Source organism: Zeus faber (genome assembly GCF_960531495.2).
Source record: "Zeus faber genome assembly, chromosome: 20".
Taxonomy (NCBI): Eukaryota; Metazoa; Chordata; class Actinopteri; order Zeiformes; family Zeidae; genus Zeus; species Zeus faber.
The window spans coordinates 3,763,749-3,790,023 of NC_137207.1; the positions used below are offsets into that span (position 1 = coordinate 3,763,749).

The 26,275-nt window shown below is 42.3% G+C and overlaps 1 protein-coding gene across 1 annotated transcript in view; it reads right to left on the minus strand.

The window, feature by feature from the left end:
- The window catches only part of ankfn1a (ankyrin repeat and fibronectin type III domain containing 1a), a gene marked incomplete at its 3' end in the record, with an annotated part of 183,083 nt that overhangs the window by 76,037 nt on the left and 80,771 nt on the right, over positions 1 to 26,275 (minus strand). The window contains exons 8-9 of the mRNA XM_080021908.1: positions 12,033 to 12,228; positions 5,339 to 5,549 (exon numbers count right to left, since the gene is read on the minus strand). Coding sequence (XP_079878034.1) covers positions 5,339 to 5,549; positions 12,033 to 12,228 — 407 coding nt within the window. The remainder of the gene's footprint in view (positions 1 to 5,338; positions 5,550 to 12,032; positions 12,229 to 26,275) is intronic.

Below are 26,275 nucleotides of genomic sequence, written 5' to 3' on the forward strand. Positions count from 1 at the left end.
ATCTGGTTCGAGCAGCTAAAAGAAAAAAACAATTCTACTTTGGGCTGTGAAGACTTCATTTCATACTGGAGGCAGACGCTAGAAATTTAGGACTAGGTGAGAGACTCTACTGGGAGCAAGGAGGTAGAACGACAGTTATAGCCTATCCTGTAATGAAGCTTGGGCTGCTTGCACTTGTGGGCAGTGACAGATTATTTTAGAAGTTATCTGTTGGGGTCAAACTTTACTATCACAACAGACAACAACCCCCTCTATAACCTCTCAACAGCCAAGTTAGGTGCCATCAAGCAGCAATGTGTCTGTGTGTGACTGAGAAGTACAGTACCACTTGGGCGCTGTTACACTGCCACGGATGCTCTTTCTTAGTGGTCAACGGCCACAGAACCTGAGCCAGAAAGTGAGGATGCAGAGTGCGACGGTTGTGTCACTATGTGTAATGTTCTCATGACAGGAACCGCCGTAGGGCTGGGCTTTGTGATAACAGAAGTTCAGTGCTGTAAGGGCAGACAGATGCAGGCTTCTGAAACTAGTGAGGGTGCTGATTGTGTCGCAGACCAAGGGAACACTGAAACATTAGCAGCTAAAGCTAATTAAAGCTGCTTTCACACATGAACATTCACACAATGTCCGGATAATCAGGTCCAGACATTGCCCGGAGTTGCCCTTTCACACATGTAGCACACAACCGTAGGTTGTCTGTGTCAGACACATTCACACCTACTGGAAATTCCCAGTTTGATTTAGACGAGGGGCGGAGCCTGGGTAGAGCGTGCAGGAGGCAGGATGTGACGCAATGACACACACACACAGTATTAGCACACCCAAGATGGCAGACGAGGCTCACGACTTATTTTTTTTGCATTGATACTCCATGTATTTGGACATAATATAAATGAAAGAGTGGAAAGGAATATAAAGGAATGTCGTCTATGCTCGTCTATGCTCCATAGACGAAGATCAGCAGGAAGGTAAATAACTGCCGCATGATAGTGACACGATGTTGTGTGTGATGACGTGTCATCAACACACAACATCGTGTCACAACACGTGTCACAACACGCCCACTCACTCGCTGTGAAATCTCTGGACAATCACCTGCACTGTTCACACATACCACTCAATTGGACATTAGGCAAACTCTTTGTACTAGGGTACTGGCTGAGGTACGTCCGGAAAATGTCCGGTCCAAATGATTTAGACATTTGCGTTCACACATACTCTGGGTAATGTCCGGATAATTTCAGGGTTGCAGTGCATGTATGAAAGCAGCTTAAGTTTCAGGACAAAAACCTACTCACAGTGCGTTGTTTAGATGGTTTTGGAGCAGTCAGAGAAAACCTACCTACAGGGAGAGATTGGGTTTACCTAAGCCAGCATTATTCCTTCTAATAAAATTGCAGTGTGTAAGGGAATGTCATCTAACCAAACGCCAAATGCTTAAGACTGTACATTATGAGATGGGGGACCACAGCATAGAGGTGAGTACTAGCTATAATGCCAAAGCCCAAGATTCAAGCACCCCTGACACTATTGTCAGTTACCCTATGCGAGAATGTGCTTTGGGTTACAGAGGTTTTTACTAAGTCCAGTCCTCACCCTCTCGTAATAGGAAGCAGGTATTACATTTGCAGAAAAAGTGGCACCATATGCCACTTTATGTACAATATGTACAAAAAACAAAAAAAAACCATTATTAACAGTTTAACTTGCCCTAACTGAACAAAGTGAACTCATTGTGATGCAAGTTAAATTAACTTCAAATCACATGCACACAGCTACACACTGATGTCCAACTGATAGATTTTCCTAAAAAGAATATGAAAGTTTATGTAAGAAAATAAATAAATATAAACTTGAGTTATTGTTGATTTGTTGTGTGTGTTTAAGTTGCCTTCTGATTAAAATGGAACTGTTGAAAGAAGTTCTAAGAACTTAACTTAACTTGTTGCTCCCCATCGGGAGCACTCTCTCGCAGTCTTGACACGGGTTCACTCGCCGATAACCACCTTCACAGCCTGACAGGGGCAGAAATTACGGGGGAACAGGGGGTCTGGACCCCCCTTTGCTGGGAGAAAAACTGAGAGTTGTCCCCCTCAATATATCATTGGAAACATAACCACATAATTTTAAATAATTGCCGCTCTGCTCCCCAACTGCGCCCAAGGCGTGACAGCAGTGGTGCACCTGCCAAAACAGTGGGTTTTTATTTAAGTAGGTTTTTTTTACTCCGTTTCCTTATGTGATGAAACAAGCACTGTGCATGATGGGGACACGTTCTCCGTCACTCTCTTACTCAATCTCTCTTACCCCCGCACTCTCTTACCCCAATTACAATAAATACATCTACAATAAAAAACACTCTGTATTTGTTTTCTTTGGAAAAATGCTGAAGCTTTATGCCGGAGAACGGATCGAAGTTGCACATTGGCGTTAACTTACATGCGTGCGGAAAGGATCTCCTATTCACCACACGCACAGTGAGATATATAGGTAGAATTTTTTAAAAATAAGCGATTTTACTAATTTTGGGATTCTCAGTGTGAGAAATACGAGGTGCGGCTTGTGAGCTTGTTGACTGATTGATATACGTGAGTAGGGCTGCTCCCTAAAAGTCAACGAGTCGAATCATCAGTCAACTGACTGCGATCATTCAAGCTGAGCAGTCGTCTTTATAAAAAAAAAAAAAAAAAAGAATTGTCAGTATGCATTACAATAACAGGATAAAACAAAACTTTACAAAATGCACAGGGATAACGTCGTCTGGACATGGATTCGAACATGGCTCTCCTTGCGCCCCAATCACCGTGCCCGTTCCCACAAATAAAACAACTAAAAACAGTGTGGGGATGGGGCACGGAGGAACTGGGCATGACTCGTCGACTTGATTAGATTATTTCTACGTATTACGCATGGACAGGGGGTGATCGGGGAGAGTCAGAGAAAGTGTCCCAATTATGCACAGATTTGTTCCATACAGTTCTATACGCACTTGTTCGAATAGGGCAACACGCATTGTCGGTCACGTCGGAGCTGCAACTTAATCACCTTCCACGCCAGGCGCGCACCACATCCAAATCCTCTAGCTGCTTCCTCACCACTGCATATGTCCACATACACAAGTGAATCAGCTCCATCCGTCTCTCCCCATTTTTCCACAGATGGACGGGGGAGGGGGCGATATTTAGATACTGTGAAAATATTGCATATGGTGACAAATATTGCAATACTCGATATTATCGATAATCGGCCAAAGCCTACACTGCACTCCCAATGAACAGCTGGGTGAGGAAGTCAGACATCCGAAAGTAGAACAGACATTAAGCCCTGAACCTGAGAAGCTGGACCAGGTTAATGCTTGGCCAGAGTGGTGTTCTGATGGTTTGGTTGAGGGCAAAGCAGAGTGTGAGGGTTGTACGGAGCCAGAGACTGCTAGTTTAACTATTGTGGAACCAGAAGTAGATAAACCTGTGTCTGCCCCTCATACACTGGAGGGAAATTCTAGGGTGAATGCAACTGTTCCTGCTCTAAGACGAGTTAGAGACCCACTGCTGTGGAACATATCAACCTGTAAAACTTGACTAGCTAATGTTAATTGCTGTTGCAGACACTGTCCTGGCGCGCAGAAACATTGCATCGCCAGGTGGTCGGAGTGCAAAAACCTAAATGGTTTCATCAAATAATGAAGAAATGTTGCACACTTAATGGATTTGATTTTGTGACCTGTTGAACATGTTTTAAATTAGATTCTTTGACTGGGGATATAAGTGGCTGGAAGTGTCGGCTGTCACACGTGAAACTTACTTGTGCATGCTGTGTTCTAAAGTGAGTTGTGTTTATAATTTTGTTCTGAAAATTACTTTAAATAACACTATCATCTACATCCAGTTCACAGTTGTTAGTTTGTTGAGTAAAGAACTATACAGTGGTACTTTGACTTACAAGTTCAAGTTCAAGTTCAATCTGCTCGTATAGCAAATCAATTTTCCCCATTGAAATTAATTGAAATGCCATTTATCCGTTCCATCTCCCAAAAAAACACCCCACTTTTTTTTGTTACGTGTTTTTAAATAAGAAAAATGTATTTATAAATAACAAATATTTTATAAAAACATAATAAAACGCTATCACGCTATCTCCTGCGAGCTGCTTCTCCGTCGACCACACCAACAGCAGATTCTCCATCTTTTTTTCTATTATTTTGCGCTTTAAGTCACTGGACATCATCCGCTTCTTCTTCTCAGCACTTACTTTCTTAGGACCCATGGTTCGAAAAAAAAAGAATTGGCAAAATAACTGCACAAATCGCGAGCACAAAACACAAAAGAGATGCTTCCACGCTCAGGTATCCACGTCAAGTGAAGGAGTGAGACGCAGGAAGCTGGCCGGATTCACTCGCCACGCCAACTAATGGCGGCACCTGAAGCTCGCTCGTCGTGACTCACTTTTTTTCTCACAAATCAATACAAAAAAATGTTACGGAACGACGGCTCGTAACTCGGAAAACTTGTATGATGGTGCACTCGTAAATCAAGGTACCACTGTGTTTTAAATATATGCATGCTGATAATTTGATTATTGCATTATACTGTGATAGCTAAAATAAATAAATAAATAATATGCCGTGAGCAAGTGGACATTTATTCTGCACGTTTGTTTCTATTTTCAATTCGCCGGAAAATGGGTTTCTACTCTTGTCTCAGTACTAATTTGCACTGACACAAAGTGGAAAAGGATTGTGTCAGTAAACTCAATTTTGTTATTTTAGTCATTTTTTCCATCAAGGTATAGTAATGAAATGAGGAACCGTTTAGGCCTGGGAGCTTCTGAAATTGGAACATTAGCAGTCCCATGAAGTTTTAGTTTCTTTCCCACCACGACTAGGTACTGTGGAGAGTATGCAAATGAGGAGGGGGCAGTGGCAAATGTACAGCTTTTCGGATTGATAAACCATTTTGCACACACTGGACACATGGGTTGATGTGTGCTCTGGCTTGGATTCTAGCTTTACATTTTCTTTTATAAAACAAAAGTAGCAATGGGAGTGAGTACTATCAGCTATTTACCAGTTTCTGAAAATGGCAGGAGTCGATTCTTGTATAAGTTTGCATTTGACCATTCAGCTTTGTTCAGTACTACAAACTCAGCCAAATGGTTCCCCTTCCCATGAAAAATACCACCTCACTTGCAGGAATTATTTGGGACCAGGAACTACCCAAGTGGAAGCAATTTTAGAACGAAAATGATGGAAAGCAGGAACCCTTTTCTGAAAAAACAAAAAACAAAGTGAGGCACCCTACGTACTACGCGATTGATACCCTCGAAAGGAACATCTACTTACAGTGGGGGCTCTCCTTGCCGCCGGCTTTGAGCAGCAGCTTGGCAATAGGAGTGTTGTTGGTCATGATGGCGATGTCGAGAGGAGTCAAACCCTGGCTGTTGGGGGTGTTGAGGTCCAACTCTTCGGCTGTGTACTGATACAACAGAATCTGCACGGTGTCCAGGTCCTGCTGCTCCACTGCCTCAAAGATACAGTCACTGCCCTGCATAGTCTGTTGAAGACAAAATGGTTCATGTTGACGTCATCCTCAATCTGTTAGATGATTCCGACCAAAATAGCACTACTAGTATTAGATATTAGGACCTGTGGGACATGACAGATACTGTCGACTTACCGTCGGCTAAAACAGCAATGTCGAAAAAAAACAATTCCATTTTATTGTGAGACACAGAAATACAGTATGTATTCTGTGTCATAAAGAAAGCTTTCTTTAGTTTTGTCAACAGATGCTTTCATTTTGAAAAAAAAACCACCCGAAATAACAACTACCCAGGAGTCTACGGGATTTGTTGTAGAACTGCTGTTTACTAGAACACAGCAATACGTAGCAATACCGTTCCCACTTACACAGTGAGTGGGTACGGTATTGTTAATGTTTTGTGTGTGTGTGTGTGTGTGTGTGTGTGTGTGTGTGTGTGTGTGTGTGTGTGTGTGTGTGTGTGTGTGTGCGCGTGTGTGTGTGTTGATGGAACTGGCTAGACTTATATTATACAGAACATTGTGTGCCAGCCTGTTGGCATTTAGAATCCAGTCAAAACACGAAAGAGTGTGAGACGGCGGACAAACAATTGTATAAGAGGGGTAGGAAGAAGCAAATGGAGAGGAGGCGGAGGAAAGGAGAGAAGAAGGGATTCTGGAAGAGGATAATGAAGAGGAGAGCCCCGGGAGATGAGCGCTCTGCGGCAGAAGACATTGTGCCGCAACATACACACATACTGTATGTACACACACACACACACACACACACACACACACACACACACACACACACACACACACACACACACCACAGTGACTGTTAGAAGTGTCAGCTTGATGGCTCATTGCAACCGAGCGATTTGTCGAGTGACTGTTTCACGATGGCAAGGACATGCAGATGGTATGTGGGGTGGTGGATGGAATGTAGGGTGGTGGATGGCACCCTTGGTTAGAAGGGGATCTGGTGACTTCAGGGTTGCCAGTTGGGAAGCACCAATACAGCTTGATGATACAGAAGTCCTAAACTTTAAATATCAGCCAATATGAAGTACCAATCCAATCCATTACTTTACAACACAGACAACAGATTTGAAATATTTACAAGCTAAAGATTGGCACAGGACATTATTCACTATGAGGGAAATCAGCTGTCGATCTGTCAGATTTGTTGTATTGGGCATATTTTCTGATAAAATACCTTGACAGGGTAAAACTGCCTAAAACTGCCTGGTCACACCAGTGTGGCATCATAAATGCTGAACAAATTTTTAGCTTTTAGTTTTCGCGTCTCACGAACGCTGTCCACAAAATGATAAAAACAAAAATAATGAATTTAAGAACAAATTTTATGCAGAAAGATAGTAGATGGTACAGCAGTGGTATGTCTTCTATCAAACAGTGGCACTGTTATCTCCTTCTCAGAATTGGATGTACCCAAATAAATATATATTTTTATTCAACAAAAGCAGAACCTGTTCATTGTTATACCCTTTATCCACTGCATCAAAAACCAGGTAACACCTGCTAACATCTGGCATTTGTCATTTTTCGTGGGAAAGGCTACACACTGGTTTCATTCCTGGGGCAAATAACTCTGCAATAGTCATTTAGGTACTTATCGGCTCCGGCTCTGATTGGCTGTAATAGCGGGTACACACGCTAATTGCTGACGTGATGCGACGCACATTGGCGTCTTAATAGACAGGAATATCCATGTATCATTCTATCATTTCATATGCGATTTAAAATCCATAATGAAAATCTGGAGTTATTGCCTTTTCCGACATGGGGGAACCATTTATGAAAAAAACCTGTACTTTCCTGTGCCCCCCCCATCCCGCCATTTCCTCCAAATATACATTCATATACATGTACATGTATACATTCATAACCTCTTGTCAACGTCAATGAGTTAACTGACTCTTGAATATTGCCCTTCAAAATCTCTTGATATTCAACGGAATGCATTCTTCCTTCGACCTGTACTTTCCTGTGCCCTCCCCATCCCGCCATTTCCTCCAAACATACATTCATATTTGGTTTTATCAGTCCAAAGAACATTGCTCCAAAAGGCTTCAGGCATCTCAAGGTTTGCATACTCCAGACCCTTCATTTTGTATGAAGGTTATAGAAAAGGCTTCCTTCTGGCAACTCAGCCAGTGTTTTGTTTCCCAGTGAACAACTAGAGCTGTGTCCACCACGGTTTTCTGCAGCTCTTTTTGTGCCGGTTCTTGTTAGCATTTCTCACCAGGTTGGGACCATTTTATCTGGAATCTTTCTTGGTCTTCCAGACCTTGGCTGTTCCATTTATCTTCAATTTTCTCATGATGTTTCTGACAGTGCAAATAGGTACATTCAAACGTTGAAAGAGTTTTTGTATCCTTCTCCTTGTTGGGGTAAGTGTAACTCTCTTGATACTGATGAACTTACATTAACTTCTTGTTTGATAAGCGAGGACCCGTGGTTTTTCACGGTAAGCGCGCGTGGTGATTGCGAACAATAGTGTAGTGAATACTGACCGACTGCGGGAATGAGACTGAGAACCATGATGAGATGAGATGTATACAGTGTAAATATAGTGTATATAATGTATATAGTGTATAAAGGGTGATGTGATGAGATGCTTGATGCTGAGATGCTTGACGCTGCCCTTGCCGCGGTATTGTACGCAGCGTACAACACAGACTGGTCATAAGTCCAACAGTCAATAAACAGGTAGGTCCTTAAGTGAGGAGTACCTATTTTTGCAAAATCGAATCACAGTTGGTGTGAATATATTGGGTGCGTCAAATCCTCCTCAACATTATAAGCAATTTGATTTCTCAATTTTCATTTAATTTTGTCGTTTGTTGTTCAGAGCGCAAAACAACAGCATCTTCCTTTGGTAATCTAACAAATCTGTGCAAATCTGAGGACGCAAGAGAGTTTTTAAAGGGGACCTATTATGAAAAACACACTTTTCCAGTGCTTGTGCACATACATTTGGGTCTGATGGGCCTACTAACAGAAAAACTGTGAAATAAGACAACTCAGTCGTTTTTTTTGTGAACTGCCTATTTCAGAAAACATGGTCTTCAGCAAGCCTTTCAAATTTGCAACCCCTAACTACGTCACATGGGGCCTCATTAGAATTAGAGCCGCCCCCCATAAGAGTAACTCTACCCACGGCTGGAGAACTACCATGTGCTGCCGGATGGGAGGTAAGCATGGGAACTGCTCTGTTCTGCACAGTCTTTCAAAAGAAAGAGGAATGAATACCTGTCCCTGACAAAACTGCAGACAAGGAAAATGGAATTATTTTTAAAATAATTCTGCTTTGTGTTTCTTTCTAAAAAAAAATAATAATAAAAAAAATAAAATAAAAAAAAGGGTATGCAGTAGGTGAACAGTAGGCTGCACCGCACGATCTGGCTGCGAGTTTCTCCACATAAAAGCAATATAAATCGTGTGTTTTTATTGTAGATGTATTTATTTTATTTCCCGAATTTCATTAAACAAAAAAAAAAAAGCCTGAAGCACGGCCAAGAAAGCAGTGGCAACAAAAGTCGGAACAAACTTTTAAATTAGGCCTTGTAGATCTAATATGAGTGAAGATTCAGCAACTGGATTTATTATTACTCGCCTCAAATTTGTTCAGAAACTGCTAAGGCGAAATATGCGAAAGTTTACATACTTTATACAACAGAACCCTACTACCCATGCTCAAACCCCATTGGCTCACAGAACTGGGACAAACAGTTTCGGAGTGGGTGTGAGGAGCAGCAGCTCATTTTCATTTATAGCAACACACATTGAAACAGATCGTCAGGAACAGGAGGGGTTTTGAGGCATGTTAGAATGTCTATAATGCATAATCTGAGTGGTATTATCAGCAACTTCAAAGACAGGTTTTGGGGACCTCAGAGACTTGAATTTACCTGTTGAAAAGGAGTATAATATGGCTCCTTTAATAAAACCCTGGTAGACGAGGAAAGAGAAAATCACAGCTCTCAAAAGACATCACCAGTAACAGGATTAGTGAACTACCAAACCAAATCTCTATCGATCCTTCTGCCACAGACACAAACAGTCTCTGCAAACAGCTATTGGTTTGCAAAGCACCCAATAAAGGCAATAAATAATAAATCTTAAGTCAAATTTTCTCACCCCGTTGTCAGATAATTTTGCTGAGTCATTGCTTGACTTATTGATTTGATGAAATTCTGGATTTAAAAACTGATGCGATGCGATTCATCAACTTTATATTTCAAACAACAGAACATGAGCAACACAGGAGAATGTTGACTTATATCTTGATTGATTTCAAACTCTTTTAAGGAAGTAGCCCACCAAAATAATTGTGGTCCTTCAGAAATTAAGCCACTGAAAGATAAATCAAATAAAGAAAAGTGACCATCATGTACGAACGGTTAAATTCCCTCACTGTCACTGACTATACTGTATTTCTTATCCTCTGGGTTTTGTATGTGGCCACAGGGAACCGCTAATTAACTATTTACTTTATTTACGGATAGTGTAAGAAAGAGCCTGGCCAGTAGGGTCCAAAACTCAGGAAGTAAATATTTCTTTTCAAACTCTAATTGAAATGATGAAATTCAGGCTTGTTTATTTGAGAGAAGAGAGAAATATGAGTTCAGGTGGAGACCCACAAATGGGTTCAAATGATGTGTTCTATCAATTCTGTGCGAAATCAGGAAGAAAAAATGGATTCACTAAAGGAGCGATGAACAGGACAGCAGTTGCACTCACGAACATAGTGCCGGCAAGTGCATTAAGAGTTGTTTCGGGAAATATCCACAAATTCAAGAGCACTCGTAGGATCGCATATATAGAAAACTCACTTAACTTCAAGATCGATCGTTATTGGGAAACAAAACCCGGATTGATCCAAGGCGATTCACCTCTGAGCGAGCAAAAGGTTACCCGCACAGCCCAAATGAGCACTCGTTGAGGCTTTGTAGCCTATTTCATCCTCTTGTGCAAAGCGTAGCTGTAGGTTGTATTTTGTCTTTATAGGTTTTTGTTTTCACTAGTTTTCAGTCCAAAATATAAAATGATGCTCTTATGCGTATTGCATATCATATGTGACCCACCTACTTTAGGGTCGTTTGGCGGCTTTCATCTCTTTTTTTTTTTCATTTGAGAGTGGATAATCAGAGCTTCCAAACAAGGTGTCACTTGTGCAAATCAAGCAAATATTTTTAAAGCTATGACTTGTTAATGACAAGGGTGTGGCAAACCGTGTTTCTGAGATAATCACCTTCAAAGTTTTCCCCCACACTTGGTTCATTCAGCCAGCTCCCAGAATGCAAATGGTTGGACGACCCACAGAGCCTCGCTAGTTGTCACATGGCTACTTAACACCCTGCTGAATGGGGAATTGACACCGTGCTGAATGGGGGAATCTCTTCTGGTGTTTTGAGGGAATGTTGAACTCTTTTGTTTTTAAAAAAGCTTTTAATTAACAGTAAGAATATACATGTTTTATAAAAGTGGAATTATTTAGGAGTTTAAAAGTACGGACAACACATGAGTCTCTGAAAAACGGAAAATCTGCCAATCACCAACCTCAAGGGACTTCATCACGTCATAAACGTCTTCCCTTGTAACAACAACGGGAGTATTGTCGGTCTCCTCCAGTGGTTCTTGAAAATATTTTGTTTCATCTTCACATTCAGGTTGAAATCCGCTGTTTGAAATGTTCTCCAAGTCCAGGATAATATCAGATTCAGCAGCGCTGTTGTTCTCAGCGTGGCTGTCAGAGAACTGACTATCATCGCAGAAAATGAAGTCCAGTATGCGCTGCTTACACTGACTTGGATCTATCGCACTGGTCAGAATTAAGGTTCGTGATATGATATAGATCTTCCTCCACCCGCTTCTCGTAATCCATAAAAACACAGTTTTCACAGACGAGTGAAACCGAAGGATCCTCGTATTGTTTACTGAAGTGACGTCAGCATTTCTTCTTCTCTGGTACACATTGCTACATGCCCCCACAATGATGTCTCTGTTTGTGTGTAAAAGTGGTACGATTTAAAGGTTGAACTCTATCAAAACGATTTCACATTGTGACTTCACATCACATGGAATATGGAGGAATGATCTTCACCTGGACTATTGCTTTAAAGGAAACGATCGATCGTCGTTGTTCAGTGCTATTTAGTGTCTTTGTAAGTGAACTGTGTTTCCCCATGTCATCTAACGGGAATATTCAACTCCACGGTTTAACATTTATCTACTATTTATAAATCAAACTTGGTTTTGAAAATACGTTGAGAGATAAAAAACCCCACAAAGGAACACGAATCTGGAAAAATGTAATTTTCCTTCAAGAAAGGTTTTTCAACTTATTTGGCTGCTCCTGGTGATTTAAGAAATGCGCGAGACAGTGGGTTTTGCTGCGGTGGGTCACATATGTGCATGGGCCAATCATCCAAGCATTGAAAATAGATATGAATGACATGAGATTTAAGTTTCCTTTGGCCAGACTCACCGAGGCTTTGCGCAGGCGGTCTGACTTGCCAAAGAAGTAGGTGTCCTCGAAGGAGGAGGTGCTTCCTCTCAACTTTTCCGACAGGTTCCTGTAAAGGCGCTTGGCCGCGTTGGGGGAGGCTGGCCCGCCGGGGCACTTCCTGGTCTGGGATAGCTGCAGGTTCTGCATCTGCTGGGTCATGCTGACTGGAAAGCGTCTACTGCGAGAGAGAGAGAGAGAGAGAGATCAAGCAAAGAAAAGCTTGATGTGAAATTCCAGTGCTGGAAGTGGGAACTACAAAAAACAGGCATTGAGAAGAGTCAACAAGGGATGAACGGAGGGAAGAAAGGTAATAGTACAGCTCGCAAAATACAGGATTATTGACCATTGAAGTTTCACAGGGTCTGGCGGCCATTATGGTGAATCACACAGCACTTAAAATGGTGTAAAACACCCCCGACTCGGTTCCCAATCATATATTATAAAGTCGTGTGACATTAGTAATAAGTGCTTTATAAAGGGTAAATATGTCACTTTTGAACAACTTGAAGCGACCTGTTACCCCATGTACTGGTGAGAGAGTTGCTGAATTTTGCAACAACTTTGTCATCGAGTTTGTATGACTTTTCTTTCTCAACAAAAACATTTCAACTTTGCTCCTCAATTTTTAACACACCTGAGAGGCGGAGTTGGCTGAGGATCAATACCACCTTTTCCACCTTTGTTTGGTGGCAGCACACGTCATGCACCGATCGCTTTCCCTACAGCAGCGGTTCCTCACACGCACTGAACTTGTGTGAAAAAGTAGAAATCTTGAGCAAAGAAATAAACGCCAGGGGCAATTCATAATTTTGCCCTAGCAAAGGTAAGATCTTTTGTGGAAAACAACCCATAGACCTAACAGCTTTTTTCCCTGCATCTAGAAAATCCTTGTCCAATCATTATACATAAGACCATGGGAATTCCTGGCCAGACCTCCAGGAATGAAGGTGTGGTGTTAGTCCGGTATTGGGAGCTATTCCCCTCAGCACAACCTCTGCATTTATTTATTTCCTTTAAAACTATTCATATTTAGTTGTTCTATATACTAATAATATTTACAAAGGGAAATCTCCCATGTCAATATTTATTGTGATTTGCTTGAGAAAAGATTAAATGTGTTGAATGTATACTGTAGGTTCGCTATTTTTCAACCCAGGACTGATTCAAATGTTGGTTTCCATCATTCATAAATGTTCATAGCACCTCACCAGCTTTGAATATCACATTTTGTTTAAAACTAAGTTTTGCTTGATGTTTGTTGACTCTTACATCAGCATGGATGAAGCCAAAAGAGCTGATTTGCAGAAATGCAAGAGTCAATAAAACTTCACAAAATGCAGAGTTTGAGAGATTTTTCTCAGTTTCACAAATATAGATTGTCCTAAAAAATTGCAAGCTTCCTGCTTTTAAGTATATATTTACAAATACTTTATTTAATCTTTTTTTTTTTTAAGGCTTAAATATTTGCCTCATTGAGCTGCATACAAGCAGTGAGAGGCTGCAGCAGAGTGTATGTTTCCCCTTCCTCAAAAGATTGTTCTATGAACAGCAACTTATGTTGAGAACCATGCAAAAAGAGCAGTATCCTCAAAAATGTGGCCGGAGCAGCCTTTTCGGCTCATATCCTATCTGTCAGCATCCTCAATGTTACAAATATTTGGTAAGATGGAAGATTTACCCTGCACCATGATTAACCTAGAGGTCAAGATAATCATTGTTACAAGGGACAGAAAATAAATCGGTTTGAATCCAATACCGGTTTGTTTTTGGAACGAAATATGCCTGCGTCAAACAAGGCAAACATTATTATACAGCACAATTTGTTCCCTGGTGGGTGGTATTGGTTCCAAAGCAATTGTTTTTATATTTTGTTTACGGTGTTTGTGTGCGTACATCAATAAAAATCAAGAAATTATGAATGACATAACATTTTCCCAATTCTGCCAGGAATGATTGCTTCGTGTTGGTTACAGTGTTTTCTACAATGCTGTCAAGGCTTCGTCCGCTGGACACACTTTGACGTGCCACTGAAGTGGAATGGCCATTAAAGGGGGTTCTTTTAGGCTTAAATAAAATGTCCATTTGCTTGAGGGTGCTCTTCAGCCATATTTAATTACAGTAAATACACCCGGCCTTCTTTTGTAATTATAAATGAGAAGTTGAAGAGTGTATATAGGATTAAATCCACCAATCCGCACAAAGCTCATTTGCTTCTGTGACGACCTAGGCTTTGGTCATTTGCATACAGAAACAAACAGGTAGGTAAAAGGAAATACCATCCACTTTCAGCATTAACATGGCCAAGACTGTGATCCACACAAACTAATTTCCACGGGGAAACCCTGAATCCTGTCCTTTAGATGAATTTTGTCTCTTCACCGCAGATCCCTTCCAGGGGGCCCTTGTAGACAAATATGGCTACGTGGGCAAGGGATTCATTATTTTAACAACCACATCTACCAACCAATTTGTGCAAGTGCAAAACGCACCCTCGAGTGCAAGACAGGTCACAGACCAAAGCACACACCACAAACAAGAACGCCCGACCCCGCTGATGTCCAATGGCTGGAGGAAATGAGCAAGGTCCAACAAGCAAAGCAGAGTGGCTCTGCAATGCCACAGACTTTCATAGACTTTCATGTCTATTTTATTTAAGAATGAAATTTCCACCAAAAAAGTAGCTAGGAAAAATAAGTAACTCTCTAAACAAAGCCGTGTAAAAAATAATGTGCAACAATTTGTCACAGAGCCGTATAGGGATTGTATAAGCGATTGCTGACATTTTTCGAATGCCGTCTGCAAGAGAAAGAGATTACGTGGACTACCTGATCAAGGATGGACAGTTTCAGAAAAATGTAATGTAAAAAAAAAAATGTAAACTGATCAATAGGCTTTCCTTTTCTGTCAATTTTTATTGACATTATCGCAACAGTACAAAGTATGTCGTCAAACAGATGATGCTTGTATACTTAGGGTTTACGATGTAAACCCCCCCTGGAAAGGGTCTCTCGTTGCTAAATGGTTTTCACAAAACACAGAGATTGTTATGCCACACCTAAACTTGGCAGGTTTTTTAATGAGACTACACTTCAGGTTAGAGGTCGACTGATTTTATTTTACTTACCAATTTGGTGTTCTCTCACCCAACTAATGTAGCCACATAACTATCCATTCAAGAAATGAAATCGCACACATTTGGATCCTCATTACCCCGGAATTATGCACCAAGATTAATGGTTTGTAAGAGTGGCATTTAACAATGTAATGTGGCGCACAACACAAGTAATCCTTCCTGGCTCGTCATACGCCACAGAATTGGCCATTGTAAATGGAACATATTCCAGCAATATAATCCACCAAATGACACTTCAGCAGGACTCCAGACTGTGACCATTTTGCAACCACTTTTTTTCAAGGTACAACAGATTTTTTTCAAAAGTAGCATCAGTGCATCTACACGATAAATGGATGTTTAGAAAGGCAGATTTGAATAAATGCCATTAGTTGATTAATTTATTTGGAAGCACTAGAACCAACATCAGTGAAACAAGTGTAAATATGACAAGGAAAGATATCGGCTGATTTATCGGGTATCGCGTTGAACCGACCCAAATTATCGTTATTATATCGGCCTTTAAAAACCCTCTATCGGTCGACCTCCACTTCAGGTTCAGGGGGAGTTTAGATAAAAATGCCTCGAGGAGTAACACATAGATTTGCAGAAGATGTAAATATAACAATATGCATGATGCAAATTTCATCATAAGTAGATTCCCTTCTGATGAAAGGAATAAATACAGCACTCAAGCAACCCTTTGGAGGGCATTTGCAAAAGAAGGGCCATTATATGTATTGCTGATTGTTTTTCTGTGTGACATATGTGGCTGGTAAGTGAGATACTGTGAAAAAGGGTGCAGTATATTCAAATCGTTATCTTTTGATTGCGTAGTTGTAAAGCAATCCTGACTACATTATAAAGATTAGCACGTTATTAAAAAAGTGGTAAAATGTCTAAAAATCTCCAGTTTTGCAATGTCTATGCAGTTATACAATTAAGCAACTAGTACAATACGAAATGTCACACATTTTCCATAATGTGCAACTTGTTAATCACAACTTATAACTGTATGTAGTAAATTGAAAATGGACACGTTTTCTTTTCATTTTTTAACGTCAGTTCCCATCATTTAAAACTGTTCATAGCACAACCGCACTAAAAAAACAATACTATTGAGAAACTCACCGCTCTGCTGCAGCTTCTCACTGGGCTTAAATGCAGGCAAATGGGGCAAATGTTTAACCACTATTATGAAAAACTCACTTTTTCAGTGCTTGTACACATACATTTGAATCTCTGATAGGCCTACTAACACACAAACTATGAAATACAGTAAGACAACCCAGTCCGTTATTTGTGAGCTGTGCATTTCATAAAACATGCGGTGAAAGACTCCATTCAGGTTTTTGCCTCGTTCCTACATCACATTGGGACACATTAGAATTAGAACCACCCCCCATCTGGGTAACTCCCCCCACGGCTGGAGAAATAACACAGAGAATAATATGCGCAGCTGGGAAAACCAGCACAAACAACTTTTAAAAGACCGTCTGTGAAAAAACTGCAGACGATGGAAATGTAAGTATTAAGTATTAGTATTAGTATTAAGTATTAAATAAAAAAAAAGAGTATGCGCTAGATAGACTGTAGGCTGCGGCGCGCGATCCGCTCTGCGTTTCTCCAAACAAAACCAATTAAAAATTGTGTGTTCTTATTGTCGATGTATTCATTTATTTAATTTAATTTTCCGAAGTTTACATGAAACAAAAAATCCCTGTATCCGAGAGTCCCAGTGTGTCGTGGTGCGGTGTCCGTATCTCCCACAAGCTTGAAGCATGGCAATAAAAGTCGGAACTAACTTTAATATTAGGCCTTGTGGATCTAATATGAGTGAAGATTCAGCAACTGGATTGCTTATTTCTCACCTCAAATTTGTTCAGAAACACATTTTGGTGGACTGCTAAGGTGAAATCAATGAAGGTTTACGTACTTCACACTTCAGGCTCACAGAACTGGGTTCCGGAGTGGGCGCGGGGAGCAGTAGCATTTTCATTTAAAGCGATACACATGCTGAAACAGTGTCAGGAATGGGAGGGTTATAGAGTTATAGAATAGCTAGGATGCATAATCTGAGTGGCATTTTAAATATTAAAGACATATTGTTGGGGGCCTCAGATACCTTTATTAACTTGTGGAAAAGGAGCATAATAGGTCCTCTTTAAGCCTTCAAAAACTATTAAATCTCCTTTTCGAATGTGGGAAACACATTATGGTCCCATGTGTCTTCGTAATTTTTTGAACATGTTGAAATGTGAAAAACAATAATATCACATTTTATTTAGAACTGCTTTGTAATTGCGGCAGTGTATCCACAGTGCAATGTAAAGAATCGTTCACTTTTACTTTCTGCAAAACACCCCACTTATATTGTCTCGGGAGCGGCATGTTTTTTTCATTTGTTTTCAGCATATACACATTAACCCCACACTGACGGCAAAAAAAACAAAACACCTCACATCTCTTCAGAGACTGCGCATGGTTTCAGCGGAAAGGCCATCAACCTTGAAACAACCATCCTAAGACAACACGTGTTTGGCACATGTGGATGTAGTAGCAAGCACATGGGTATTTATCTCCCCCGCAATTAGCAGAGATCTATTTTCATGTGTACAAGAAGTCAACATACAAGCTGATGACTAATTGATCACATTTATTCTCACCACATTGGCCTTGGGCCACGAGGCTGTTCTTTTTGAACTGTAATTGGCTCTCGCACCATGGGATGACTAGTGAAATCAATTAGCCTCTAAACACATCTGCCAATCAAATTCTCTTTTCAATCAGTAAAAGGGTAGGTCAGCTAATTTTTAACCCAGTTCTGAGTGAAGAATTGGTTCCCATTATTTATAAAAACATGTTAACGTATGATAGCATGTTCATAGCACATCCTTGTTGAATGCTTCACTATTGAGAAATAGTTTAATGCAATTCAATGAGGAAAAGGTCTTAGCTCTCCTTTTTTTAAAATAGGAATCTCACATTATAGGCTTACATGTCTTAGTGTATCATTTGAGCATGTTTCTACAGTAATAACACTATCACTTTTTATCTCAATCTAATTTTCTCAATTGTAGACAGTACATTCAAAGCGTAACATTGTCTACAGTAGGTAGTACAGTAGATAGTTGGCAGGCAGTTAGTCATTTTTAAGTGTGAAGTTGTGCTATGTACAGTTACAAATGAGAGCTATTAATGGGAGCCACATTTAAATATGGGCTGGGTTGAAAAATAGCAAAGCATTGGGTCTCATTCACAAAATGTATCTTAAATTCTTCTTACATTTGTACTTCATAAATGAGCCTTGTGTTAATTGAGTTGAACCAGAGGATGAATGTTCGTAAACTCGACAGGCCTGTTGATTTGTGTATGTCGGAGTCACTAAAAAACACAAAAAAAAGTATGCCCCTATGGTGAAAAGACCCAAGATGAGAAAAGAATGTTAAGTCAAAATGTTCCGTTGTGAACACTATGTCGGGAGACAGTTATTTTCCCACAATGCTATGCAAACTTAAGCGTGGAGAAATTTGTCCTTCCTGAGTAATGGAAAACAACTGAATTGTAACAATTGTAAAACAGTTTGTATCTTTTGTTTCCACACCAGACAAATTAGTTATGCCTAAAATATCTAGAATGTGTAATCATGTGTAATAATATGCACATCAGAGCGTTTCAAAGAGTGTTCATGTGTGCCCTGCAAATGTTAAGTTCACATCATCAACCAAGACCCAAACTGCTGTATGAGTACAACTAGGGGATGGAGACAGAGAGGGAACAAGAGAGTGAGGGAACGCGAGAGAGCCAAAACACTGCAACGATGCATCAAGGCTGGAAACATTCTCAATCAAACACCACTTAAGTTGGGTGTGTGGCTGAGGGAGACACGTGTGCACGCAAATGCGCATACTTGCATACACTCAGGCCATACACAATGCATTTTATCAGGATCTTCTTTTTCTTTTCCACCTCCGTAAATCAGCTGTTTTAGCTATATCTACACTAATGAGACTAGAAACAGGAAGTTACGCCGCTTCCCATTGGCAACCTAATGTAGCCAGTGTTACTCTTTGGGTGTACTGTGGGAATTTGCAAAAAGCTATTTTGAGTCAAATGTAATATTACTGTTATTCAAACATTTTTTAAATACACTCAAACACCCTTGACTATATAATGTGAGATTATCATTCTCGAGAGGAAACAGAGTGGTAAGTTTTTCAACAATAAATTAAGCGAAGGAAAACCATATGACGGGAACCAGCATTTTAATAAGTTGGGATTGAAAATCAGTGAACCTATCCTTTTTAAGTGGCGACAAGATCAGTGAAAGGTAAAGGGAGGACTAACAGGAGCAACAGCGTAAACTGTTATTACGCAAGATAACACAAGCTGTTTATCTACATCAGTGGTTCTCAACCTATTTGAACCGTGACCCCCCAAAAAAGGTAGGTTGGGTTTGGGACCCCCTCCCTCTCAACTTATCCTTGAACGTCGCTGCAGTGACCCGCTTCACTTCGACATCCCGCCCTGTTGGCACAGCTGTTTACACAGGCCTGTATGGCATGGAGCTCGGCATGAATTTGGCCTATTTTCTTTGCGCATGGGATGCAGACTTAATAGCGGTGGTCATATGGTGGCGATAGTAGCGTCGCCCCTTGCGGTTGCCTGTGCTGGCGCTCCAGTCGACTTTTGCACATTTTAGCATTTTTTTCCCGTTTTTATCATAATGTCCGCCAAAAAAGCATCAGCAGTTACCTCTTACGGCCGCGATGCCCTCATGGACATAAAAACTTCCCTAAACTAACAACTTTGGGACTTTTTATTGGTAGAAGCAGAGTGGCCGGCTGAAATTCTACGCGGGAAGATGCTCAACAACAACAACAAAAATGGAGCCGCTGTTCCACGAGTGGGCCCATGGAGGAAGCACCGTGGTAAACGAGGCGGCATTTGGGTCAGAATGAGGACGCAACCTTACCGTTCACCTCTGCCAAGCATCCTTCTTGCCAACCTTCAGTCCCTGGAGAGCAAAATGGATGAACTTCGAGCGAGGATTAAATTCCAACGTGACACGAGGAACTGTTGCGTCCTCTGTCTGACGGAAACATGGTTGAACCCACTGATGCCGGATGAAGCCATCCGTCCAGCCGAGACTTCCTGGTGTTCTGAGGTGACAGATCGGGGGAGTCGGGGAAATCCAAAGGTGGAGGCGTCTGCCTAATGGTAACCAACTGCTGGTGTAACCCCAACAACACCGAGTTTCTCTCACGCTCCTGCTCGCCCAACCTGGAACAGCTGACCATCTTATGCCGCCCATTTTATCTCCCCCGGGAATTCAGCACGGTCATCATTACAGCCGTTTATATCCCACCGCAAGCGGATACTGACACAGCACTGTCGGACCTGTATGATGTGTTGTGCAGATTTCAAAACAAACATCCCAACGCGGCTGTGGTGGTGACTGGGGACTTTAACAGGGCGAACCTTAAAGAAGTTCTGCCTAATTTCCACCAACACATCACGTGTGCCACCAGGGAGGATAGAACTTTGGACCATTGCTACACACCTTACAAGAACGGATACAAGACCGTCTCGCTCCCTGCTTTCGGGAAATGTGACCACGCTACGATCTTGCTGCTTCCCGTTTACAGGCCTCTGATCGTGCAAGAACTGGTGGTGACGAGTGAAGTGAAGCGGTGACGGACCAATCGGAGGCTGCGCTTCAGGATGCACTTACTGATGTAGAGTGGAACATGTTCCAATCAAGTTCAAATGACGTCAGCGAGTTTACGGATGTAGCGCTGAGTTATATGGCTACGTTAGCCAATAGCATCGTTCCCACGGTGTAAGTTTGGATATTTCCAAACCAGAAACCGTGGGTTGATAAATTCATCCGCTGCGCTCTGAATGCTCGCACGGCCGCTTACAACAACGGTCTTGTATCCAGAAATATGGACAATTACAAAGCGGCGTCGTACAATCTGCGGAGGGCGGTGAAGGATGCTAAATGGACGTACAGGGAGACTGTGGAGCTACAGATGGAGCAGGGAGACACAAGACGTTTGTGGGAGGGGCTGCGGATGATAACAAACTACAAGAGCAGCTCCTCCCCAGCCAGTGTGGACGCCTCCCTAGACAACGAACTGAACTCCTTTTATGCGTGGTTTGAGTCTGATACAGAATGCGGCGGCGCGACTGGTGTTCAACCAGCCAAAGAGGGCACATGTCACTCCGCTGCTCATCGAGCTCCACTGGTTACCTGTAGCCGCCCGCATCAAGTTCAAGTCTCTTATGCTGGCCTACAGAGTGATTGCTGGGAATGCTCCCACCTACTTAAGTGCTCTTGTAAGAGCACATGTTGCCCCCCGGATGCTGCGCTCGTCAAATGAGTGTCGCCTGGCTCTGCCGGCCATACAGCCACGGCAATCCAGGCTATTCTCATTTGTAGTTCCACGTTGGTGGAACGAGCTGCCAAAAATGACGAGAGCGGGGACCTCCCTCTCTGTCTTTAAGAAGCACCTGAAGACCCAGCTCTTCAGTGAGTACCTCCTGTCCTAATCTACAATTACTTAGCACCACCTTGCAGTATTTATTGTTATACCAATGTTGTTATTACACTAATCTCTGTCGCAATGTAGCTGAATGTTATTCTCCCTTGTAAGTCGCTTTGGATAAAAGCGTCTGCTAAATGACTAAATGTAATGTAATGTAATGAGTCTGGCAATTCTGGCAACTTAGCTCGCTGGCTAATTGGAGTTACACCGCTGGGGATGAGCGCGCACTCTCGGTGTCGTGCACAAGGTCAGGAACGCTCTGATGCGGGTAAACACCAGGAAAGTTGCGGGCCCAGACGGCATATCTGGGCGAGTACTGAAAACCTGTGCTAACCAGCTAGCTCTGGTGTTCACTACAATATTCAACATCTCCCTGGCTGAATCAGTGGTCCCGTCCTGCTTCAAGAGGTCCACCGTCGTTCCTGTCCCGAAGATCTCCTCTCCTGCCTGCCTGAATGACTACCGCCCGGCGGCCCTCACCTCGGTGGTCATAAAGTGTTTCGAGAGGCTGATTAAGGATTATATCTGCGCCTCCCTCCCCCGCACCTTGGCCCCGTTGCAATTTGCGTACAGGCAGAACAGATCCACGGATGACGCGGTCTCCCAGGTACTGCACACCACGCTCACGCACCTGGATGGCCAGAAGGGGGCCTATGTGAGAATGCTGTTCATTGATTACAGTTCAGCTTTCAACACCATAGTCCCCACCAGACTGGCTGTCAAGCTGAAGGAGCTCGGACTGAATACGCCGCTGTGTGCCTGGATCCTGGACTTCCTCACAGCCCCGCCCCAGGTGGTTAGGGTGGGGAAGCACATGTCCAGCCCCCTCATCCTGAATACAGGATCCCCCCAGGGCTGCGTCCTCAGCCCCCTACTGTACTCCCTGTACACACATGACTCATCAAGTTTGCTGACGACACCGTTGTGGTAGGCCTGATCACTGACTGCGATGAGAAGACCTACCGCGAGGAGGTGGCTGACCTGTCACTCTGGTGCCAGGATAACAGCCTACACCTGAATGTCAGCAGAACTAAGAACTGTTTGTGGACTTAAGGCGAGGATTACAATCGAGGACGCACACGCCCTTGGTGATTAATGGGACTTCTGTTGACAGGGTGAGCAGCTTCAAGTACCTGGGAGTCCACATCACAGAGGACTTAACATGGACTATACAAACAGACACTCTGGTGAGAAAGGCGAGGCAGCGTCTTTACCACCTCAGGCAGCTGAGGAAATTCCGGGTCTCGGTGAGGATCCTCAAGTCCTGCTACTGTGGAGCAGTGGAGAGCATCCTGACAGCCAACATCACTGCCTGGTTTGGGAACTGTACTGCTCAGGATAGGCGGGCCCTGCAGAGGGTGGTGCGTTCAGCTGAACGTACCACTGGAACCACCCTCCCCTCCCTGCAGGACTTATGCACCAGGAGGTGTAGTAGCAGAGCCTGCAGGATCATGAAGGATCCTCATCACCCCAACAACGGACTGTTCCAGCTGCTGTGGTGAGGCAAGCGCCTCCGCAGTCACACAGCGAGAACAGAGACTTAGACAGAGTTTTTTCCCGCAAGCCATAAGAACTGTCAATGCTAACCTCACCAGGGGTCCTCACTAAGCCACACACATAGGCTCCACTACCTTACTGTACTGTATGTAGCATACTGTACCGCATACTGTGTCACTGTTCTGGGTTGTTCAGTGATACCGTATTGCTGCGCCGTACTGTTGTATACTGTGCTGTATTATCCCACAAACACTACCTCACTTTATTCACACGCCACTTTAATGCACATATCTGTATATACACATAATTGCCTATCTCATATACATAAGTCGATCCCATATATGTAAGCCTATTCCCTTTATCTATTCCATTTTATTTTATATATTTTTATTTTATTCTATAAAGTATTCGACTTACTGAATTACGTTTTAGGAATCAGTTCGTTGGTCTTGTAGAAAGAAATTTTCCTAGGACATATTGTGTGTAATCACCGGGTGCGTTGCATTACATTTCACTGAATATATGTACGAAAGTATGTCTATGTATTTGACGAATAAACCTCTTAAATCTTGAAGAGTGAGAGACCCTCTGCTGCAAATACACGCTTCTCTACTCCCTGTTTGTCCCAGGGGTTACTATCACACATGACAGCTAATAAACACACACATGACAGCTACCAAACATATACAAACCTTGCATTATTGACCAAAAATATACAAAACATGAGATCAAATTGGCTTTAATTGCAATTTTATTCAAGGTCCGACGGCACAACTAATTCTGAAGGAGGCGACACGACAGATTTACAAGCTGAATAATGGCAGTAGTCATATCAGTAAAAATCATATTCTTAAGATAGCTGCACTTGCAAAACAGCTTTAAGCACAGTCCAAATACCTTTTAGTCCATGCAGGCTTCTATTCTCGGTTCATTCACAGTTCTTATAACAGTTAGGCCTGTTGGAGGCTTGTAACCTATTATCAGTCCTTTTGTCCCCTTTTGTGACAGCAATTCTCGGTCTGTTGATTCCGTTTGATTTGAACAGTTAGACCTGTCAAGGCATATAGGCTTGAATTATTATTTTTCTCCCCTTTGTAACAGGGATAACATTCACATACCCGTTTTAGTGGGATGGCTGGGCCTGTTTCTTTGAACAAAGCAGCTGTATTCTTGGTTTTAGGCTGGAGACTGCGACACGAAGATCATCTTCAACTCTGATGAGCCGTGATCTATACTTGTTCTTGATAAATATCAGCGAGGAAAAAGTCTTCTCACATAGATATGTCGATCCAAAAGGAATAAGTATATCCATCACAGTCTTTGATAGTCTTGGGTATTCCGCAGCCACTGACAGAATTCCTCCAGTGTGCAAGATACAAAAGTGGCCTGTAATGTGTGGTCAGAGGAGAGGTCCAAGAGCGTATCCTCAAGTTCCCAGGACAGGTGCTGTGACAGTTGAGGTGGTGAAAGGCTGGCATATCCAATAATTTCTCTTTAGGGGTGTCGTCTTTATGGAAGTACATATTGAAACGGTCAAGCAGGCTTCTTAACTCCTTTCATTGTCCACGAAGTCCTCGAGCTCAGGTAACATTTCAACATAGCTCTGCTTGACTCGCGCAGCCCACGGCTCTTGCTTCCTAGTAAATGGTGAAATCTTGGCTGAAAGTGTGAGGACATTGGTGTTTGGCCCTTGGAGGGACATGTTTAGACAGTTCAGTTTATCAAATATGCCTGCCAGATATGCTAGGCTGGTAACCCACTTGGGGTCAGTCAGGTGGTCAGCAGAGGGGAACCGCATTCTGATAGGAAGATATGGACCTCTTAACACAGTTCAAATAGTCGGATTAAAACTATCCCCTGTGAGAGCTCTCTCACCTCTGTTTGAAATTGTAAAGAATCGTGTTCCGATCCAAATTCATGGCAGAGTGCGGCGGACAGTCTAGTATTCATCTGGTAAGATTTCATGAAGTTAACCACTTTAATTGCTGTTTGCAGAACGTCGCGGAGTTGTGGCCCGAGGTCCTTGCTAGCGAAGGCTTCACTGTGGATAATGCAATGCGAGAATTACTCATGCGGTGCCACTTCTAAAACGTTTAACTTTTATTCACTTTCATGTCCCCTGCATGGTGCCAGCTCCATCTGTACACACAGAGATACAATTTTCCCAGCTTGGACCCTCCTCACGCTTTTCAGTGTCCAGTTTGTTAAAAATGTCACAACCAGTACAGTACAAGTATCTTGCAAAAACAAGTAACTGCGCATCACTGGATACATCAGTTGATTTGTCAATTTGCAGGGAAAATCCTCTACTTTTCTTCACTCTGTCAATGAGCTGGACTTTACTGTAGTTTGCTATGTCACCAATGCGCTTCGCCATTATGTCATTAGACACTGGAATAGTATCAGGCGTACTAGCTGTTTTGTCACCATGCATGATGCAGGCCATTGCAATCGCTACTGGGATCAGGCTCTCAGCAATGGTATGGGGCTTTTTTGCTGATTGAGCAACTGGGTACGCCACTTCCAGCGTTTCCGTTTTCTGGTAATTGCCGGTTTTTAACCGGTAAAATCTGTTGAAGTTGAAGACATATTTAAATCCCTCCAGTCATAATGTCTGGTGAAAATAATTCCCTCTAATTTGAATTAGTGCTGGGTGGATCATTTCGACAAAAAAGTCAGCAGATCTGTTCATTTCCGTGCTCGGCAAGTTGCAACGGGAAGCCAATCAGTTTGGACGATTTAAAGCTGATCTGAAAGCTTCACCTCTGACCAATCACGTTTATCGATATAGAACTAAGCCCCGCCCCCTGGCCCGTGGACAGGTTGCACTTGTAAACACAGTAGACACACACGGAGCGGAAACAGAGCCACAGCATCTAGAACTCTGAGTAGAAACAAAAAGATGACCTGTCGTTGGGACATATACATCCATAGTTTGCAGTTTTTTGGGATATTTAGCTTCCGACCAAAAGCAGACGGTAAATATTCATTGTGTAAAATATGCCGTCAGGACACCAAACTTTATTATTTATTTAGACTTACTTGCCATATTTATTTTGTTT